Source organism: Aquarana catesbeiana, linkage group LG03 (genome assembly GCF_042186555.1).
Source record: "Aquarana catesbeiana isolate 2022-GZ linkage group LG03, ASM4218655v1, whole genome shotgun sequence".
NCBI lineage: Eukaryota > Metazoa > Chordata > Amphibia > Anura > Ranidae > Aquarana > Aquarana catesbeiana.
Genome location: NC_133326.1, coordinates 311606107 through 311628664, shown reverse-complemented (window position 1 = coordinate 311628664; position 22558 = coordinate 311606107). Strand labels below are relative to the sequence as shown.

Here is a 22558-nt window from a genome sequence, read left to right as displayed (position 1 = left end):
TTAGTTCTCTGTCTTACTTCAGTGTACACAAAATCATCTGTAAAGGGAGCGATTTTTTAAAATTTTTTATTACTGTGCTGGGGTTGGTATGTGTCTGTGAGAATCTTACCTGTGGTACAGCAATCGATGCATATTTTATAGGTACAAGAAGGGCCCAGGTGGTGTTGAACCTTGTCTCTCAAACCCCTCCCACCGCTAACAGTTTGGCTACACCCATTATTTGTTGCAGCGCACTGTGCACCACCACAGGTCACTGCCCCCCCTGAAGTGTCTCTCATTCAAGTTCTAAAGTTGGGAGGTATGCTATGGCTATGGGCTTCAGTACTACAATACAGTAATTATAACCTTTTAAAAGTTTGTTGCCATCAACACCGCAAAAACGGAAGCCCTCCCCCTTAACATGCCACATCACACTGCAATGCCTGTCTCTAATGTTCCCATTATCCTTGAAATCCTCCTCTCTAAAATATGTTAGAGGTAAAGAGGAACTGCAGTCTGCTCACATAATCTGTAATAAAAACATCTTTGCCATTCTGAAGCTTCCCTCTAACCACTTTGCATATTATTTTATATATACTGTGATCCTGTACTTGCCAAATATCCCTCCACTGAGTCAAGCTGCAATCATTTTACCTGTGGGCAGCTGAAGCTGCTGCCTATTAACTTGCTGGATTTATACAGACACACAGAGGCACAACTCCAGCTCTGCAGCTCTCATTGGCCCTCTTATGACTCACCCCCCCCCTGCCTTCCTGGCAAACTCTTGCGAGAATGAGAGCTGTGCATGATGTCATAAGCCTAGGCTTTTTTACCAGAAAAACAGGTGTGAGCTGTTTTTACTATCCAAAGTTAAAACAAGGGCAGAAGATTTAATAGATGGAAAGATGAAAAAAAAAAAATACTGAAGTTCCGCTTCAATTGAACCCCTACCTACAATAAGCTCTATAAGGAAAACTTCCCTCCACTGTACCGTATTATTGGAAAGATAAGGCTTTGTTTCGCTTTGGTTAATTGGTGGATGTTAGAACCAGAGTATTGCATTCCTTCCAGGACCTGCAAGAAGCTTATGATCTTCTTAAACAGGCTTTCTTCAGTTACGTACAAATTTGCCACTATGCACAATCTCCCTTAAATTTTATAAATTTATGGCATTTGAAAGAACCAATTTCCCGGATCTATCAAATTCTTATCTATCCTCCTGAACAAGACCCATCCAGACATGTATACTTCTGAAAAAATGGGAACAAATCCTGGGGGAGGAATCACCTCTGAATATATAGCAAATCGTATGGTCACAAGCCTCCCAAAGCTCAATTGGCAAATTGTATAACGGAAAATAAAGTATAAAATCCTTTTCCACTGGACCAAAATCTAGAACTGCTCCACTCTATATATCCATCTTCTGATAGGGGCTGCAAGAAGGAGTTGGGAACGTTGTACCATACTCAACGGTCCTGTCCAGTCCTCAAGCCTTATTGGCAGACTGTTTACACTTTTCTCCATTACCTCTTTGGGTTCTGGATCCACTTTGATCCTAAAACATTCCTTTTGGGACTCCCCACCCTGAACGTTCTCCAAAACTTAAAAAAAAACAAAAAAAAAAAACTGCTAGCCCATGTGCTGACAGCTGCATGGCACCTAGTGGAAAAAGCAGGGGCCTACCTCTTGAGTTGCATGCAGGATCTGGGATGTAAAGATGGAATACCTTAAAGCTTCCCTACACAACTTCTTGGACAGACATAATCAAGTCTGTGGGAACTGTGGGACCTTTTGGAGACTCCACTTACCTGACTTATTTCTACTAGGGACTACCTTGGGAAGGGCTATGGAGTGTGTTCATGTATTTTTTTCTTTATATTTCTTCTCAATAATGGCTTGTTCTCACTAATGGCACAGGGCTTGTTCTTGTGGAGCTGGTTACTAGTCAATTGCTACTTGTGGTACTTGCCAGTGGTGGCTGGTGCTCAAAACTTTTGGAGGGGGGGGGGGGGGGGGCGCAAACAAACTGAAAAATTAAAGGACTAGTAATGCAGGACTGCAAACAGCCATTTATCAGGCGAATATGTGTCATTTCTACTAGGTAAAACTGTGCCCATCATATGCAGCCTCACTGTGCTCATCATATGCAGCCTCACTGTGCCCGTCACAGTAGGCCAATCACATCCACATTTAAAGTAAAATAAAATAAAACCACTTAACATAAGGTGTCCTCATCAGAGCCCCCTTTTAGGCCCCTTTCACACGACAAGCCCGCTTGGATCCGCCTGTATGTTTTTTAGACAGATCCGAGCGGGCCATCCATTAACTTTTATGGGGAGGCGGATGTCAATGGAGATGTGTCCGCTAACATCCAACTGCCATCCGATCAGCTAAAAATCAGACGTATGGCGATATGTTCAGCCATCCGTCTGGCGGATCGGATGAGGTCTGATGACATGCTGTCCGTTTTCGTCTGATCTCCCCATAGGAATCAGGAGGGCTCTGACAGGCACCTCCCTGCTCAGTGAGCAGAGACGGACCTGTCATCAGCCATCTCAGCAGAGATCAACGGAGCGATCTCCCTCTGAGCTGGCAGACTCCGCTAAAGAGATCTGCCCCGTGTGGAAGGGGCCTTACATCAGATGTCCCAATCAAAGCCCCCTATACATCAGGTGCCCCCATCAGCATCCCCCTTTACATCAGATGTCCCCATCAGAGTCCCCCTTTACATCAAATGTCCCCATCAGAGTCCCCCTTTACATCAAATGTCACCATCAGAGTCCCCCTTTACATCAAATGTCACCATCAGAGTCCCCTTTTACATTAAATGTCACCATCAGAGTCACCCTTTACATCAAATGTCCCCATCAGAGTCCCCTTTTACATTAGATGTTCCCATTAGAATCCTCCTTTACATTAGATGTCCCCATTAGAATCCTCCTTTACATTAGCTGTCCCCATCAGATCCCCCCCCCTCACTCACAGCAAGTCTCCCATCATCCACTTTCGGACCAGCTGAGATGAGTCAGAGAAACCAGAAGTGAAGGCACAGGACTCACCAATCACACACCACAGCAGGGAACAATGCTACAATGCTATAGAGGGGAATGTTCAGGGTGCAGGGGACTTTCTAAAGGAAGCCAATAGAGCATCTTGTTTGTAATCATGTGATTGCAAACACGTCATGCTTCTTATAGCAGCTGTGTGTCCGGCACCCTGCACACACTTAAAGGGCCATTATTATTTTTGGCATTCCCCCCCCCCCCCCCCCCCCCATTGATTACAGCACGTCATGCTTCCCATACACCTTTGTGTCCGGCATCCTGCACACACTTATTTTTTATGTATGATGTGTAGCTTTGAGGGGGGGGGGCCCTAAGGGCAGGCCCCCACTGGTACCTGCATTGATACCAGTGCTACCTCATTACCTAATTTTACATTTGCAGTTCTTTTAACTACCAGTTCTTCTGCTATTATGCCACTTTTCAGTGCCCTATGTCTCGCAAGTTGTACCCATGCTCCACAGCTGCCCTGTATTTTCTTGTATTAAGATTAATAAGTGTCAGTTTTTGAAAAAAAAAAAAAAAAAGGGAAGACGGACCTTGCCAACATAAAAGTTAAACAGTTAAACATGTACCTGGTTAGGGTTTGCTGGCTTTGGGATCTAAGGATGTCTCTTTAGCTACTTTACCTTTAGAAAGCTCAGCCACAGAGATGCTGCACACATTCATTCAAGATCTCCAGAAACAAATGAGTATTAAAATATACCGGCTAAATGAGAGCCCACACACGTTTTTTTTCAACAAACTTTTAGATCTGTGTTTTTATACAAAAGAAAATAAAAATAATTACGTTGCCTGTGGTCCTATTAGAAGGGACTGGGTCAAAAAGGTGACAGATATTATGAGGCAGAAATTTGGGCTATTTACCTGTAGAGGAAAAATGGAGAGCTTTAGTAAGATAGGGGTTGTCTGGCTACATTATGCCTCAGGGTCATTAACACAGCCAAACTGATGACTTACTCTTGCCCCCTAGGGATGGACCTTCTACCTAAATGATGGGTTTTGGAGAAGTATGGAAAGCAGCCTGTTCATTCTTGTGTGGAGACTGGAATGACTATTTGTAAGAGTTTCCATGTCCTGGAATGGGAATCCCTGTTAAGTGACGACACTTGCCTTGAAAAATTTTGCTCTCTCTCTCTCATTATTCGGTTTCTTATTCTTTCATTTTATCTTTTTGATATACTCAGCATTGGATCAATTACTTTATTGTATGGATTGTTAAACTACCTTACTTGCTCACTTCTCAGGTTTATGTTTGCTATACTAAATGGTGATGCAAGGTATGGACACTGGAGAAGTTCTCGCAATTAGATCATCCTTGATGTTTACATTATAACAACAGTCTGGAAGTTTGCAAGTCTTGTTTGGTCCATTGTCGACCAATATATCCTTAAGCCTGCTACACACCACTATTTTTTTTTCGTTCAACCTACTGACAGCTCAGATCGGAGGTGCTGTACTAACAATCTTAGGGGGGGGTTGGGGCGGAACACTCTTACCATTGGCTGAGAGCGCTGATCAGGAGCCCGTCGACAGACCTTTTTCAGTCATGACTCAGTCATGAGCCTTCAACAAAAGCTTCTGTCAGACTGGCTGCCATACACACAGGCCGAATGTCGGATGGTTTCTGTTGAAGCGGCTGACATTTGGCCCATGTGTACTAGGCTTTATACAGACAATTGTCATGTGTAACATTAGCATTTCTTACTTGGAATGAATGCATTATTTGTATTTTTTTTGTTTTAGAAAATATACAAAAAAAATATTAAGTTGTTAAAGAGGATCTTCAGGCTGTATAAAAAAATAAAAAATAAAAAAAGTCAGCAGCTACAAATTCTGTAGCTGCAGACTTTTAATAAAAGGGCACCTGTCCAGGAATCCAGCGCTGTCCTCACCCAGGCCGGTTCTTGATTGGTCTTTAGGTCCCCGGCGTTGGCACGATAACCATGGGAAGCGGCTGTGACCTTCTGCAGCTTTACAGCCAGCTTCTCACTGCACTTTGTGAATGGACCCACAGGCTTCTGGGACCGATGACTTGTCCCAGAAGGCTGTGGGCAAAAGGGGGGAAGGGGGGGGACACAAACTTCTGCTTGGATTGCCTAGGCAAAAGTGGGAGTGGGTCCCTTTCAGAGCCAGGTACCCGCCCCCCAAAAGAGTGTCCAAACATTATAGAAGGGAGGGGGAGGCGGAAAAGTGGAACTTCCCCTTTTGTGTGAAATCCTGCTTTGAGGTCATAAACCTTTGTGAAGAATTACCTTACCTGTAAGGTCCTTTTCACGGAACTGAATTAAGGGCAGCACCATTGTATCTGCTAGCTGCTTTGCCAGTTCTGTATGAAGTACATTAAGCTGCAAAAAGAATGAAAGGGAATATTTCAGGTGATTATAAATGTACAATTACTTGAGTGAGGTCTGTGTAAGCACTTTGTGTGATTTGTGCTATTTTTCAAAACTCTGCCATTTTGAGGTTTCATTTGAATTGAATTTCTTTAAAAACACCCAATAATGCTTGTGGGTCAATTTAATTTAACAAGTTGTTTATAAGTTTTTAGTAAATGTTTGTTATGCTTTGATATACAATCATTGTTTTATGAATATATACATTTAATATATGACAAACAATTCACAGAGCAAAATCTAAAGCAGGCAATGGCAACCCTTGGCATGTAATGCTATTTGTGGTGCCACCTGCTGCTGCAAAGCCTGGACTACCCACCTCCCTGACCTCACTGAAAGCCAGCCACTGGCATTTGGCACTGTGCAGAAAGAGCTTGCATGCAAGTTTACAGCAATACCCTGCATTTCTAAAGGTACAAGGTTAGGGACTGATCAGAGGTCTGAAGTTTATTCATTAGAGCTGATCTGAGGTCTAAAGTGCACGCATTGGGGCTGATCCAGTGGTCTAAAGTGCATGCATTGGGGCCGATTCAATGGTCTGAAGTACATGTATTGGGGCTGGTCCAGTGGTCTGAAGTGCATGCATTGGGGATGAACCAATGATCTGAAGTACACGCATTGGGGTTGAACCAATGGTCTGAAGTGCATGCATTGGGACTAAACATGTTTTATGTGTGTGACAGTTAATCAATTTATACACTTCTAGTTGTGCTGCTAAAGGTAAACCCTATTATACAGTTCATAAGTTTAACTTGCCATTAGCAGTATATATATATAGGAGGAGTGTAAAAAATTAATAACAAACAAAGAATACTGGCACGCCAATTGTCTAATGCTTGGTCAAACAAGATGGTCTTGTGTCTTATTTCAACCTAACTGACTGTACCTAAGACGCTCAAGGGTCTATCTAGAAATGTTTTCACACAAGAGTAAACACAACTTCCTTGCAGGATTAACTTTGTAAAACTTGACTGAAAATTGTGCGATTCTTGTGTGAAAACATTTATAAATAGACCCTTTCATGTGGAAAAGGTTGCTGACCCCCCTGATCCAACGAGCCTGCCTTAAAGCAGCAGCTACAGTGCCTTGAAAAAGTATTCATACCCCTTGAAATTTTCCTTATTTTGTCATGCATGTTACAGCCAAAAACGTAAATGTATTTTATTGGGATACAATAAAGGAACAAGGAACACAAGGAACACAAAGTGGCACAAAGTGGAATGAAAATATTTATTTGTAAAAAAAATTTGAAAACCATTTATCATGTGAAAAGTTTGGTGTGCATTTGTATTCAGCCCCCCTGAGTCAATACTTTGTAGAACCACCTTTCACTGCAATTAAAGCTGCAAGTCTTTTTGGGTATGTCTCTACAAGCTTTCCACATCTAGAGAGTGACATTTTTTGCCCATTCTGCTTTGCAAAATAGCTCAAGCTCTGTCAGATTGGATGGAGAGTTTCTGTGAACAGCAATTTTCAAGTCTTTCCACAGATTCTCAATTGGATTTAGGTCTGGACTTTGGGCCATTCTAACACATGAATATGCTTTGATCTAAACCATTCCATTGTAGCTCTGGCTGTATGTTTAGGGTCGTTGTCCTGCTGGAAGGTGAACCTCCGCCCCAGTCTCAAGTCTTTTTCAGACTCTAACAGGTTTTCTTTTAAGATTGCCTTGTATTTGGCTCCATCCATCTTCCCATAAACTCTGACCAGAGCACCTTCTTTCACGTTTGCTGTGTCCCCCACATGGCTTCTCGCAAACTGCAAACAGGACTTCTTATGGCTCTTTCAACAATGACTTTCTTCTTGCCATTCTTCCATAAAGGCCAGATTTGTGGAGTGCACGACTAATAGTTGTCCTGTGGACAGATTCTCCCACCTGAGCTATGGATCTCTGCAGCTCTTCCAAAGTTACCATGGGCTTCTTGGCTGCTTCCCCGATTAATGCTCTTCTTCCAGTTTAGGCGGACGGCCACGTCATGGTAGGATTGCATTTGCCATACTCTTTCCATTTTCAGATAATGGATTGAACAGTGCTCCGTGAGATGTTCAAAGCTTGGGATATTTTTTTTTTTTTATATAACCTAACCCTGCTTTGAACTTCTCCACAACTTTATCCTTGATCTGTCCGGTGTGTTCCTTGGTCTTCATGGTGCTGTTTGTTCACTAAGGTTCAAATCTCCGAGGAGTTAACAGAACAGCTGTATTTATATGGAGATTAATTTACACACAGGTGGACTCTATTTACTAATTAGGTGACTTCTGAAGGCAATTGGTTCAATTAGATTTTAGTTAGTGGTATCAGAGTAGAGGGCTGAATACAAATGCACGCCACTCTTTTCAAAATCTTTTACAAATAAATATCTAAAAACAATCAATGATTTTCCTTCCCCTTCACAATTATGTGCCACTTTGTGTTGGTTTATCACATAAAATCCCAAAAAAATACATTTACTTTTTTAGTTGTAACATGACAAAATGTGGAAAATTTCAAGGGGTATGAATACTTTAAGGCATTGTACAAACACTGTAGCTGCTGACTTCCTATTAGGGCACCTACCTGTCCAGGAATCCCGCAGTGTCCTCACCCTAGCAGATTCTTGAATCAGCTCTTGGGTGCTGGCGCTGCCATCTTGGGAAACCTGCCTTCCGGCTTCACAGTCGGTTTTCTACTGCGCATGCGCTAATCACGCTGCTCTTTCTCAATGGCCCAGCTGCTGTGGGGGCCGAACTTCCGGCTGAGTTTGCCACGGTGAACTCAGCAGGAAGTGGGAGTGGGTACTTGTGGCACTGGAGGGGGGAGAAGGCAGACAAGCAGAGCTTCCCCTTTTGGGTGGAGCTTCGCTTTAAGGCTTGCTTTTGCTGACTGTAACGTTGGACTGATCCGTCCAATAAGTTTTGAGTCAGTTCTCTGGCTCATTGACTTTTCAGCTTAGATTATTGAGTTCTGTATCAAAAAGACATTCCTGGGGGATGGATAGAAGAATACATAGTATGCACATACAATATTTCATGTTTACTATTGGTGTTTCATTAAGCAGAGGTCTCTTCATTTCCTGTCCCGGGGACTCAATAGGAATGGAGATGATAATATTTCAAGCGTTGGGGAAATCCCCTCTTAGACAGCTGTCACAGAACCAAGTGTCTCAGTTGGAAGATTTTTTCCTTTATTCTTGTTCTGGTGGCAACTCAAAATTTTGGCTTTACCCTCACTTTCATTCCCACTGACATTGGCGATCAGGACATTTAGGGTGAGTGAATCTCCCCCATGGAGCATAAGAATAACAATCCCACAGGATTTCTAACCTCTCACCACTCTATCCACATCCAAAATAAAGCTTTGACTTTAGTTAAACTTTAAGGTAAACACCTAATAGCGGAGTTTGGAAGCAATTCTCACCTTAAGTATTTAGAATTGATCATATTATTGTACTCTGTGGGTGTGATTGCACAGCAGGCTCCATGTTCAAAGCCTGCACTTTTCTAATCCATAATATTGGTTACCTGGGCTAGATGGTCATCCTAAAATCACAGGTGCTCATTTATCTATTTCACAGTTTTTCTGAGATTTTCAGCTTGGATAACGATGCTTTGAAAGTCAACTTGAGGTTGCCAGAATACAAGGTCTCACATATACAGTAGTTTGTGTAATACCAGCAGCCACAAAGTCTTATAATTTTTATTAAGTTGTTAGATAAAATATAATTACATTGTACAATTCTATAGTATTATACCTTCTATGAAAACAAAGCCAATGTCCTCATTTCAGACAAGGAGCAAAATAGAAGTGATAAGTCCAACAGAAAAAAAAACAAAAAAAACAAAACAAAAAACAAAAAAAAAAAACACTAACACACACAGTCTTATTTTCAGTATTTGCCTTTGTAGGGTGAAATTCATAAAATGGGAGAGGTTTCACCCTTGAATTTCTGTCCATCCAGCCTTGAGATTGACACATTTAAGTCAGACGAATTTCCATCAGTCTATGGGCAGGCTGGCTTTATTCGACGTCAATTAATCAAGTGACTTTAGTACAACCAGCCTGTCTTTTTTTTTTTTTAGCCCTATCACTGCCGACGGCTATAGCCACCAGCAGTGACTATTGTATTCTGCTGGTGGGGAAGGTTCCCCCTGCTAGCAGTACACAATAGCGCTGCGGGAGGGATTCATGGGACCCATGGTTGAAGGAAAAAATATTGCATAATGTTTGGCCTGCCTTAGTCTCGGTCTTACATTTTATAAAAGTACAAATAAATTTAATGTGGGGGAGAACAATGCCCTGCAAATAAAGGCAATTGACAGAGGGGAAACAAAATGCTGTGACCAATGGCTATACAGAGCTGTCCAGAACCAACAGAAGTGGAACAATATAATATCTGAGACAGGCTTCATTTACTGCTACATGTCTTTATAGAACATTTCTTTTTTCCAACAGTGCTTTCCAAAATAAAAAGAAATCCAACGCCTGCTAATTCAATATGTTCATTACTTAACCACCCCATAGCAGTATTTATATATATTTTAGAATATATAATATACACACACACACACACACACACACACTCTGGCCTACAGGGGACGTGCGCGTCGGCGGCGGGCTGCTTCTGCTGTGATTAAACAGCAGAAGCCGATCTGAGGGTGGCGGGCACTGGATGTCTGCCGACACATGCCGATTGTTGGGCAGAGGCTCACAACGGGGCTCTGCCTATGTAAACAAGAAAAATCTCCATTCTGACGGGGAAGAGATGAGTTTTGTGTCCTTGCAAAGCAGGGAATAAAATCCATCACTTCCCCTAGTAAAAGCAGCGCATACTAAAAACACTGGCTAGGCTCACAGTTATTAAGTTGTTAAGTATAACTAAAAGGCAAAACTTTTGTTAGTTTTGGATAGAGTGAAGAGGGATTAGAATGCTTGTCAGTTTTTATTGCTGCCTGTGCTTCCGTTAGGGAGATTCATCCTCTCTATTTGTCCTGTTTACCATTATCATTAAAAGTAAAAGAAAATCCCAAATTTTGGGTTGTCCCCAGCAAAGTAATAGAGGGGAAATATTCCAATGGAGACACTAATTTCTGTGACCTGGGGTCTCCAAGGAATTCCCTTAACTTGCAAGAATTTTCTCCCACTTCCCGTTTGCCTATGGGGCAGAAAGTGAAGGGAAATCTCCGCAATGGGACAAAGATTGTAAAAATTAAAATAACAAATAAAAATCTGACAGTGGTTATAACCCTTCCTTATTCTATCCAAAATGAAAAAAAAAAAAAAAGTTTTGCCTATAGTTCTACGTTAACCCTTTGATTGCCCTAGATGTTTAATCCCTTCCCAGCCAGTGTCATTAGTACATGACTTCCCTGCTGTTCTTTTGTGTTCTGACAGGGGGGTGGCCCCCTGCCAGAACGCTCTGATCCACACTCCCTGCCATTGGCTGAGAGCACTGACTGGGAGCCGGTCGGCTGCTGATTCTCCAGCATGCAACGCCAACAGAAGGCGGCCAACCAGCCAGCTTCTTTTGGACTGAGTGCCTTACACACGGGCCAACTGTTGGTCGTTTTTTATTGAACCGGCCGATGTCGCCCGTCATTCGGCCCAGGTGTGCGGGGCTTTAGCCAGCGTTTCATTTACTTCACACCAGAGTTGAATACAGTGTGTGGCAATACTTGTATGCTATGACGTATCTTAGAGCGAGATTTGCTCTGCCAGCACCTGAATACAGAGTGTAAACCCAGGAAACTGATACTGAAGGCTTGGAGAGGTGCCAATCTGTAATGGTAATTCCGATTTCTATTGTCACACAGACAGAAAGTGAAGTAGTGAGGGTAAATCTTTCAGTGATGACACCTGTTCTGGTAGCAACTGTCTTAATAGATCAATTCAATAGGTCAATTCTCTTTGCTTTGTAGAGGCTTGTTCTTACTTCCTGTCGCACTCCGGAACAGAAAATTATGGCAAATTTCATCAACAAGACAGCAAGCAATAAACTGCTAGCTGTTTAAAGCGGAGCTCCATGCAAAAGGGGAAGTTCCGCTTTAAGGACTTGTACCCACTGCTTTTGAAGAATTGGCATTTTTGAGGAGCAAGGGAGGGAGCAGGTACCCGATTTTGACAGGTACCCACTCCCACTGCAATCGAAAGTTCTCTCCCCCCCCCGCAATCTTCTGGGACACATGACAGGTCTGCTCGCACATGCGCAGAGGGCACCCCACTATGAAGACACAAGCTGTCACAGATGAGTGCCCATAGTTAAGATGTCAGTGCAGAGGAAAGAAGACGGTGGGTGAAACTGGCTGAGGTGAGCACACTGCTGGATCATGGGACAGGTGGGTAGTGTCTTTTAAAAGTCAGCAGCTACAGTGTTTTTTTTTTACAGGAGACTAGAGCTCCTCTTTAACCTCTTCCATACAGTAACACAAAAAAAAAAAAAAACAAAAAAAAAAAAACACACATTTTGGCTGTCCATACATACCTCCTTTACAGCAAACTAAATACATTAAAAATAGCAAAATAGCCAGGACCACTAGCACCTTTAGGCGGTTTTAAATTAACATGGTGTAAGCTGAAATTCACATTTAACACCTTGCCTACCAATGTACGTTTATAAACATCCTGGTGGTCAAGGCGTCAAAACAAGTTCATGGCTGCAGCTGCAGACCCTGGTTTTCAGCAGACCCTGGCTTTCACGTAAAAGTGATCTGGGTAGCTGTAGAGCCGCAGATCACTTTTAAAAATATGCTAAATGTGTCACCTCTGGTCACTCATACAACGCGCAGTGTTTCCTGGGTTCTCCCATTTCTCTGGGGAGGCCAGGACTGTGGTAAAATTCATTTTAGTTTTTTTTTTCGTTTGTTTTTTTATACATATTCGATAAACAGTTGCACAGATATTTTGCAACATTAAAAAGTACAACTACTACCATTTTATTCCCCAGGTCCTCTACTTTCAGAAAATATTCAATTGTATCAGGGTTTAAAGTATGGTAATTTTCTATTTAAAATTTTTTTTTAATGTGTGTGAAAAATATTAAAATTGCCCCAACAGAAAAGTGGTTAGCACATTTAATTTTTTTAATGTGTGGTCCATATAATAAAAGTATATCCTGCACAACCTAACACAAACAATATACAGTGCCTTGCAAAAGTATTCACCCCTCTTGGCTTTTTACCTATTTTGTTACATTACAGCCTTTAGTTCAATGTTTTTTAATCTGAATTACATGTGATGGATCAGAACACAATAGTCTAAGTTGGTGAAGTAAAATTAGAAAATATATACATAAAACTATTTTTTCAGAAATAAAAAAATGATAATTGGCATGTGCGTATGTATTCACCCCCTTTGTTATGAAGCCCATAAAAAGCTCCTGTGCAACCAATTAACTTCAGAAGTCACATAATTAGTGAAATGATGTCCACCTGTGGGCAATCTAAGTGTCACATGATCTGTCATTACATATACACACCTTTTTGAACGGCCCCAGAGGCTGCAACACCTAAGCAGGAGGCACCACTAACCAAACACTGCCATGAAGACCAAGGAACTCTCCAAACAAGTAAGGGACAATGTTGTTGAGAAGTACGAGAAGTCAGAGTTAGGTTATAAAAAATATCCAAATCTTTGATGATTCTTAGGAGCACCATCAAATCTATCATAACCAAATGGAAAGAACATGGCACAACAGCAAACCTGCGAAGAGACGGCAGCACACCAAAACTCATGGACCAGGCAAGGAGGGCATGAATCAGAGAGGCAGCACAGAGATCTAAGGTAACCCTGGAGGAGCTGCAGAGTTCCACAGCAGAGACTGGAGTTTCTGTACATAGGACGACAATAAGCCGTACGCACCATAGAGTTTGGGCTTTATGGCAGAGAAGAAATGCCATTGCTTTCAGCAAAAAACAAAATGGAGGAATGTGCTCTAGTCTGATGAGACTAAAACTGAACTTTTTGGCCATCAAAGAAAAACGCTATGTCTGGCGCAAACCCAACACAACACATCACATCACCCAAAAAACACCATCCCCACAGTGAAACATGGTGGTGGCAGCATCATGCTGTGGGGATGTTTTTCAGCAGTCGGGACTGGGAAACTGATCAGAGTTGAGGGAAAGATGGATGGTGCTAAATACAGGGATATTCTTGGGCAAAATCTGTACCCCTCTGTGTGTGATTTGAAGCTAGGACAGAGATTCACCTTCCAGCAGGACAATGACCCCAAACACACTGCTAAAGCAACACTTGAGTGGTTTAAGGGGAAACATGTAAATGTGTTGGAATGGCCTAGTCAAAGCCCAGACCTCAATCCAATAGAAAATCTGTGGTCAGACCTAAAGATTGCTATTCACATGCACAAACCATCCAACTTGAAGGAACTGGAGCAGTTTTGCAAGGAGGAATGGGCAAAAATCCCAATGGTAAGATGTGGGAAGCTCATAGAGCCTTATCCAAAGCGACTTGGAGCTGTGGAAGCCGCAAAAGGTGGCTCTACAAAGTATTGACTTTAGGGGGGCTGAATAGTTAAGCACATTGACCTTTTCTGTAATTTTGTCCTATTTGTTGTTTGCTTCACAATAAAAAAAAAAAAAAAAAACCACACATCTTCAAAGTTGTGGGCATGTTCTGTAAATTAAATTTTGCAAATCCTCAAACAATCCATGTTAATTGCAGGTTGTGAGGCAACAAAAACGAAAAATGCCAAGGGGGGGGTGAATACTTTTGCAAGGCACTGTAATTGGCAGAATACAAACAGAAATGTGTCATTCGTTTAGTCATTGATTTCTTTTAAAGGCTGAGATATCCAACTAGTATCTGGTGGTGGAGGTGTAAACTGCAATTTTACATTTACCACCAAACATGCTGTTAAATCGTTTTTTTAGTTTATACCTTGTCTTCCCTGCCTATTACATAAAACCTTACACAAGATAAACTCTAAGCCTATGTAAGAAGGGCAGGCATTTGAAATCATGTACACACCTATATGTGTACTTCATATATAGTAGGTATTTAAATAAGTGAATTAAAAGAAAAGTTTAAAGAGAACCTGAAGAACCTAGACCTTTAGTTTCAACGACAAACTTCCCATATATAGGATTATGTGAATTAATCATATTTTTTACATATTATTTACCTGTAAAAGCCTCCCTTGTGCAGACATCCAAAAACCCTGATACTGCTACTGGATGCCATCGTCTTGGATGCAATGTCAGCAGCCCCAGCAGACTTACAGCTATCACTCAAGTGACACCCTATAGTCTTTCCCTTCCCTCCTCCCTTAGCTGATACATAAAACCTTTAGGTAGGAAGGTGAAGGGAAAAAGTGGGGGAGCTTGGCCAACACAGTAACTAGAAGAGCTGAAGTGTTTTAGGAAATTTACTATTCCTAAAGTAGTCAAATTTGCTATCAAGTTCAGAGTCACACTGCAAGTCAATACAAAACCTAGTTTATGGAAAAATGCTGCAAGAAAGAATTTAAAATACATGATGTGCTTCAACCTGACATTTTTTAAAAGTAGTGAGCAGGGCCCCTTTAACCCAGGAGTGAGGGAGACCAATAATAAAGCTGTCTATAGACAGGTAGACCAGTGGCTGGATGAAGAAAAAAAACAAACAAAATACCCCCAAAAAACACATTCCTTCTATATGATCGCATGTAGACTTGGAGCGCCGCTCAAAGCTGGAAGATAACAAGTGTCCCTACTGGTATTCAGAAAGTGGGAGCAGGTGTCAGGCACTAATTCAAAAGCATGGACATATGTGGGATAAGACGCTGCTCAAAAGCGACCCAGTGCTTCAGATGTGGATATGGGTGTGTATGGCCTAAGCCAGCGCTGCCCCAGCCACGCCCCCTGACATGCTTCGTTCCTCTGTGACCAAGCCCCGGCTGATGCTGGCTGAGGCCATACACAGCCATATCAGAAGATATGTGATCAAAAAAAAAAAAAAAAAAAGTAGAATATAATGAAATTACACACATACACAGCCCTCATAATTTCCACTCGACTGTTCGCATTTGGTGAGTGCAAATAAGTTGAGGGCGAGCATAGAGCAATGTTGCCAATCATTTGATGTGGACGGCTGCTGCCTGTAAAAAATATGGCCGCGGACAGGCTTTGGAACTGCGCGGTCGTAGTTCCGAGGCCAGCCCGGGCTCAGACAGGGGGCGGGCAGCCAGGCTGGTTGGTGACGTGACTGTGGCGGCGCTTTTTATGAACTACATGCTACAGCAGCGGCAACCGGGCCGGTCCGGGGACACGGCAGCCCGAATGTAGAGGTATCACATGACCCCCGGCTGCCGCCTCAGAGCCCTCATCGGTGTGCCCGAAGGAGGGCAAGTACAGGGGAGGCGGAGAGCAGAGAGCCGAGACTGGAAACCGGGGGGGATGTGGTACAGCTGTCCTCTCCACCAGAGGGTAAGACTGGCCAGGGAGAGGGAGCACCAATAATGTCTAATCAGAGTGTCTGCAGGAGCTGTGCATCTACCCCCTACCTGCCTGTAGAGAGCTGGGAGTTGTAGTTCCACATCTGCAGACCAATACCAGGCTGTATGCTGACAGGAGATAGAGCAGATGGCCAAACACTGTCCAATCGGATTGCAAATGGTCCTACGCTATCCAATATGATTGCAAATGGTCCTACGCTATCCAATATGATTGCAAATGGTCCTACGCTATCCAATATGATTGCAAATGGTCCTACGCTATCCAATCTGATTGCAAGCGGTCCTACGCTATCCAATCTGATTGCAAGCGGTCCTACGCTGTCCAATCTGATTGCAGATGGCCAAACGCTGTCCAATCTGATTGCAGATGGCCAAACGCTGTCCAATCTGATTGCAGATGGCCAAACGCTGTCCACCCAGATTGTACAATCTCCTGTAATATGGCCGTACACTGTACAATCTCCTTGAAAGTGGATCTTCAGTCCTTCTCTGGACAGTCTCCTACCCTGCCAGTGCCATGTAGATATGCCATGGTAGAGCCAGTTGGCACATACACACACACACACACACACACACACACACACACACACACACAGACTGAAAAGTATTCAGGCATAAGAGGAACTCTGCAGACCCTAACACAAAGGGAAACGTTGATGTAAAGTGCAGTACTGCAGAGTGCAGACTCTGATGTAAAGGGAAACGCTGCAGACCATAGTGTTAGGGGGAATGCTGCAGACTCTGATGTAAGGGAAACGTTGATGTAAAGTGCAGTACTGCAGAGTGCAGACTCTGATGTAAAGGGAAACGCTGCAGACCATAGTGTTAGGGGGAATGCTGCAGACTCTGATGTAAGGGACAAGTTTGTGGACTGTGATGTAAAGGGGGGGTTAGGGGGTTATTTTTGTAACTTAATTCTGCATAACACATTTACAATTTACAAGGGCGTGTTTAGGGGTGGGGAAAGTAACTTTTAAGCCCTGGCTAGTAGCTCAGGACTTGAAATTTTGAGATAGATATCTATATATTAAAAAATCTCTATCTATATCTAAAAATTATATCTATGTCTAAAAATTATATCTATAGATATAATTATATCTATCTATCTATCCACACACACACTTTAATTTCTATTTTAAACCAAATGAGTGTTTTACTAGGTGAGGGTTTAAATATATTTTAATGGACACAATAATATGCATTTTTCAAATCTCCAGTCAGAAAACACATCACTAATTGTTTCTTTACCGAAGAACTTAAAAGCTAAATTCAGCAAGCTATAGCAAATGTTTGCAGAAAATAGTAATTGTAAAAGTAAACTTACAATGGATATCACTTAGTGAATTTAGCCCTTAGAGATTAGTTGTAAGTTTTTCAGAGTTTGGGCCCAGGATTCTATTCCCACCAATAACACCCTTTGCATGGAGTCTGTATTTTCTGCCAGTGTTTGTATGGGTTCCCTCCCAAATTGCAAACACGCCGGAAGGTTTATTGGCAGACATCCATATTGGCCCTAGTGAGCATGTATGACTGTGGTAAGAAATTAAACAAATTGTCTCAAGCTAGGATTTATGTATTCAACAACAATGAACATGTCGGTATAAAAGAATATAATTTACTTTACAAACATATCCTAAATGTGCTTCTCTCACCTTTTACTTCAGTTCTTAAGGCCTCATGCACATGAGATGCTGGTGCAAACTCTGCTGAACACAGGTTTTTAAAAGCTGAAACCGGCGTTTAGAAACGCCCGCTTTGCCGAGTTTGCATGCCGCATTTAGCCGCATTTGCGTCTAGAAGCGTCTGCAGAGCAGAGAATGACATTTTGCGACCCGACTTTGGGGCCCCATATCTCGGGGCCACTTGGTGCTAGGAACCCCACATTTGGTATGCAAACACAGTGGAACTAGCACATATTCAAAACTGTGTTAGCACTTCAAATTTGGGGTTCCTAGCATTAAGTGGCCCCGAGATATGGGGCCCCAAATTTGGGTTGTAAAAAACACTTATAAACGCAAACGCGGCTAAACGCGGTACTGGCGTTTGGCGTCTGCAACGTGGAAAACTTTTGCTTCTGAACCCATTATTTTGCTTCTGGAAAAACGAGGTTAAACACAACTGCCTAAAAACACCAAAAAACGAGACTGTGTACATGGACACATAGGATAACACTGAATGGGTTCAGGGGCAGTTGAAAAAAGTGTCAAACTGCCTCTGAACACGAGTTTAACAGCGTCTCATGTGCATGAGGCCTAAAGTGTATGCAAACCCGAACAATGAACTTCTATTTTTTGCTCCATTTTGGACTGTTAAATATACCATTGAATGCATTTTATTTCTGTTTTATAAGTGACAAAAAAAAAAATACAAAAACTAATAATCATGTCAGAAATTCAGAGCTGTCAAGTGTCCTCCGCACATTTTGTGTACGGTCTCAAAGAGCCTATTAGGCCCTCCCCTGTTCTCATCTTGGGACTACAAATCAATTGGTGCCTATGCTTTGGAAATAAAAAAAAAAAAAAAAAAGTGTGATTGACTGAGTAGTTCAGCAAAAGAAAACTGGGCAGGACTGTTGCTACGCAGCCCATAAAAATGCTGGGTGTTTTCAGCACATCAAAGGGGCTGAATGAATTTCTGGCAGACAGTTTTCTGTACTAAAAAAATGCAGGAAAATGTGAATATTGAAGGGATGCACTGCCTATTTTTATTCATTTACTTTGCCTTGACATACACTTTAACAGCAAAGCCTGGCAGAGTTTGTTGCAGTAATTATGCTTATATGGTTTAACCACTTCAATACAGGGCAATTATACATCTTCCCGCCCAGACCAATTTTCAGCTTTCAGCGCTGTTGCACTTTGAATGACAATTGCGCGGTCATGCTACACTGTACCCAAACTAAATTTTTATAATTTTGTTCCCACAAATAGAGCTTTCTTTTGGTGGTATTTGATCACCTCTGAGATTTTTATTTTCTGCTAAACAAATAAAACCGAAAATTTTGAAAAGAAATTTTTTTTATTGTTTGAGTTACAAAACTCTGTAAATAAGTATGTTTTCTCCTTCACTGATGGGCACTGATAAGGCGGCACTGATGGGCACAGATGAGGTTGCACTAATGAAGTGGCACTGATGAGGTGGCATTGATGGGCACTGATGAGGTGGCATTGATGGGCACTGATGATGGACACTAACATGCGGCACTGATGGAGCACTGATAGGTGGCACTGATATGCAGCACTGATGGGTACACATAGGTGGCACTGATGGGCACTTATAGGTGGCACGGGTGGGCATGGATAGGCACTGATAGGTGGCACTGATGTACTGTAATGTATGGTACTGATGAATGCCAATCAGTGCCAAACAATAATGCCTGTCAGTGATGCCCATTGTGGGCACTGATTTGCATCCATTGTGGTCTACGGTGGCATACCTGGTGGTCCTTGTGGCATCCCTGGTGGTCCAGTGTGGGCCTCCTAGGGGGGCTGTGCTGATAATCGATCAGCACAGGCCCCCTCCTGTCAGAGGAGCAGCTGATCGGCTCTCCTCTACTCGCGTCTGACAGATGCGAGTGAGGAAAAGCCGATCAACGGCTCTTCCTGTTTACACTGTGATCAGCCGTGATTGGCTACGACTGATCACATGGTAAAGAGTCTCTGTTAGAGACTCTATACCTAGATCGGTGTGTCGACATATGACGTCCGGTCAGGATATTGAAACCACTTTGCTACCATCATTTTGCTATATGGCGGGCGGCAAGTGGTTAATATGATACCAGGAAATAAGAATATGGCTCACAAAATAGTAAAAACATCCTTGACTTTGACGGCTCATGCACACAGCCATAAATTACATTGTGTTTTCATCAGTACAACTTTTTTTTCTATGGTTTTATATGGGCCCGTGCACATGGTGGATAAAAATCTGTAAAATTGCCCTGCGTTCAGATCTGTAAAATCCAAATTGAAAAATAAATGTATGGGGTCAGTAATTTACACGTATACATGCGTAAACACATGTAAATGCACATGCGCATAATTTTAATCTCAACTCAAAGAAAAAACAAAAGGCAAATTTTCTGTGTATAAAATGCAAATGCATGCTTTCGCTCCTGTATGCTTTAAATACATGCACATTATGAAGCATACTTGTGTTTTTACACAGGGTCTGTCAGCAAGTTCCTGCATTTATGATCAGGAATGTTATTAGGCTGTGAGCATGAAGCCTTAAATAACCTTGTACTACGAAAACATGAAAGGCGACATGACAAAACTATCACGCTGTACGTTCAGGATGTAGATCAGGAGATCTGACTTTACTTTTTGTTTCTCGCATGCTTGTTCCAGGTCAGTAACCCAAAAAGGTCCAGCAATAGTCAGGCAGATAGCATTTTCAAAAATTGTCAGTGCTGTCCAGTAACATACAGTAGCCAATCAGAAAACAGACATAATTAGTAGCTGTACGCTGATTATCTAAAAACTGATCTCTAGTTGATTACTATTGATTAGTACACCCAATTGCTCTTAGCAGGGTCTTGACCTAAAATGACAAAAAGGACCACTGTATAAAAAGATCCTCAGTCAATGGCTTGACCTCTACAAGAGGCTTTCATAGGTAAAATAGAGTTGCAATTACTTTCAAACATTTGCTAAGCCAAGTGTTTCTAATATGCATAGAGATGCAAAAAGGAAATTTCACTTTGCATAAACATTTTAAATAGGAAACAGAAAAACGGAGATAAACTAACCTCATCTACTACATTTGCAAAGTATTGTAACGTTGATATGACTTCTTCATCTCCTTTTCCCAGAGCAAAATTCTGGAAACAAATCATGGAAACAAATGAGGTTACAATGACCAGCTGGTGCAAAAGATAGAAAATAAACAGCATATGTTATTATTATTATTATTATTCAGGATTTATATAGCACCAACAGTTTACGCAGCGCTTTATAACATAGGGGCAAGACAGCACAGTTACAATACAAATCAATACAGGAGGAATCAGAGGGTCCTGCTCGTTAGAGCTTACAATCTAGAAGGGAGGGTCAAGTGGAACAAAAAGGTAATAGCTGTAGGGGGTGAGGTGATGGAGAAAATTTTAATACAGTTGTTAGGTTTGTGTAGAATAGGCTTCTCTGAAGAGAAGGGTCTTTCAGGGATCGTCTAAAAACTAAAAGAGTAGGAGATAATCGGACAGATAGGGGTAAGGCTTTCCATAGGATTGGAGAGGCCCTGGAGAAGTCCTGGAGGCGAGCATGGGAGGAGGTGACGAGGGAGCTAGAGAGCAGGAGGTCTTGAGAGGAACGAAGAGAACGAATAGGTTGGTATTTAGAGACTAGGCTAGTAATATAGCTGGGGGCTAAGTTGTGGATGGCTTTGTAAAAAGTTGTCAGCATTTTGAATTTAATTCACTGGGTGAGCGGAAGCCAGTGGAGGGATAGGCAGAGAGGAGTAGCAGACACAGAGTGATTGGTAAGGTGGATGAGTCTGGCAGCAGCATTCAAAAAAAAAAAAAAAAAAAAATTTAAATTTTCTTTTTTTTTTAATTGTTCTGGCTGTGATTGCTTTCTGGATATACCAGTTGAAAAGAGACTCACTGTTTAGATGATATTAGATTGGATTCACCACCTTGTCGCTGCTATTGAGGACCAATCTAATATCATCTAAACAGTGGGTCTCTTTTCAACTGGTATATCCACCAAGCAATCACAGCCTGAACAATTAAAAAAAAAAGAAAAATTTAATTTTTTTTTTTGAGGCTCTGTATTTTGACTCAGCTGACTATATTTTCCGATCCAATCTATATGCGGTGCTATCTTTAATGTTTCATGGAAACATGGTGCTGAATGACTAACAGGCTTGTTGTGGATCTATTGTTTCTCCTTGACTCAAGTCGCATGTTCAATATAGGTTATGTACTTTTCAATAAATATTGTTATTCTCCATACCTCTTTGTTGTTTCCTATGCCTCCAAAGTCCGACCCAGGTCTACTGTTCTAGTATTCCTTTTTCTTTTTTTACTCCCTTAACTGTACTTCTGTCTTGGTCTGATTTTATGGTTTCTGACAGTAGGCGAAGGCCATGAATTCAGAAGATGCAGTCAATCCACTTGTTGGTAATATTTTTTTCCAGATTGGATGAACTGGATCACCGCATGGATCAGTTCGCCATGGTGTTACAAATGCTCCTGAGTCTCACGGCTCACCTGGAATCTCCCACTGTGCCCCCCCCCGATACAACCTATGTTGCAGGCCGACCCTGCTGCTGTCCCAGTCTCTGTGGAGGCACCCGCCTCAAGTATTACCTCTATTAGAGGTACAGTGGCTTGCGAAAGTATTCGGCCCCCTTGAACTTTTCAAACTTTTGCCACATTTCAGGCTTCAAACATAAAGATATAAAATTTTAATTTTTTGTGAAGAATCACCAACAAGTGGGACACAATTGTGAAGTGGAACGAAATCTATTGGATATTTTAAACTTTTTTAGCAATTAAAAAACTGAAAAGTGGTGCGTGCAAAATTATTCGGCCCCTTTACTTTCAGTGCAGCAAACTCACTCCAGGAGTTCAACGAGGATCTCTGAATGATCCAATGTTGTCCTAAATGACTGATGGTGATAAATAGAATCCACCTGTGTGTAATCAAGTCTCTGTATAAATGCACCTGCTCTGTGATAGTCTCAGGGTAAT

General features: G+C 42.0%; 1 protein-coding gene across 2 annotated transcripts in view; it reads right to left on the bottom strand.

The window, feature by feature from the left end:
* APPL2 (adaptor protein, phosphotyrosine interacting with PH domain and leucine zipper 2) overlaps positions 1-22558 on the bottom strand; it is a 151111-nt gene that overhangs the window by 66064 nt on the left and 62489 nt on the right. For both annotated transcript variants that reach the window (XM_073620281.1, XM_073620282.1), the window contains exons 4-5: positions 20615-20686; positions 5302-5389 (exon numbers count right to left, since the gene is read on the bottom strand). In XM_073620281.1, coding sequence (XP_073476382.1) covers positions 5302-5389; positions 20615-20686 — 160 coding nt within the window. The remainder of the gene's footprint in view (positions 1-5301; positions 5390-20614; positions 20687-22558) is intronic.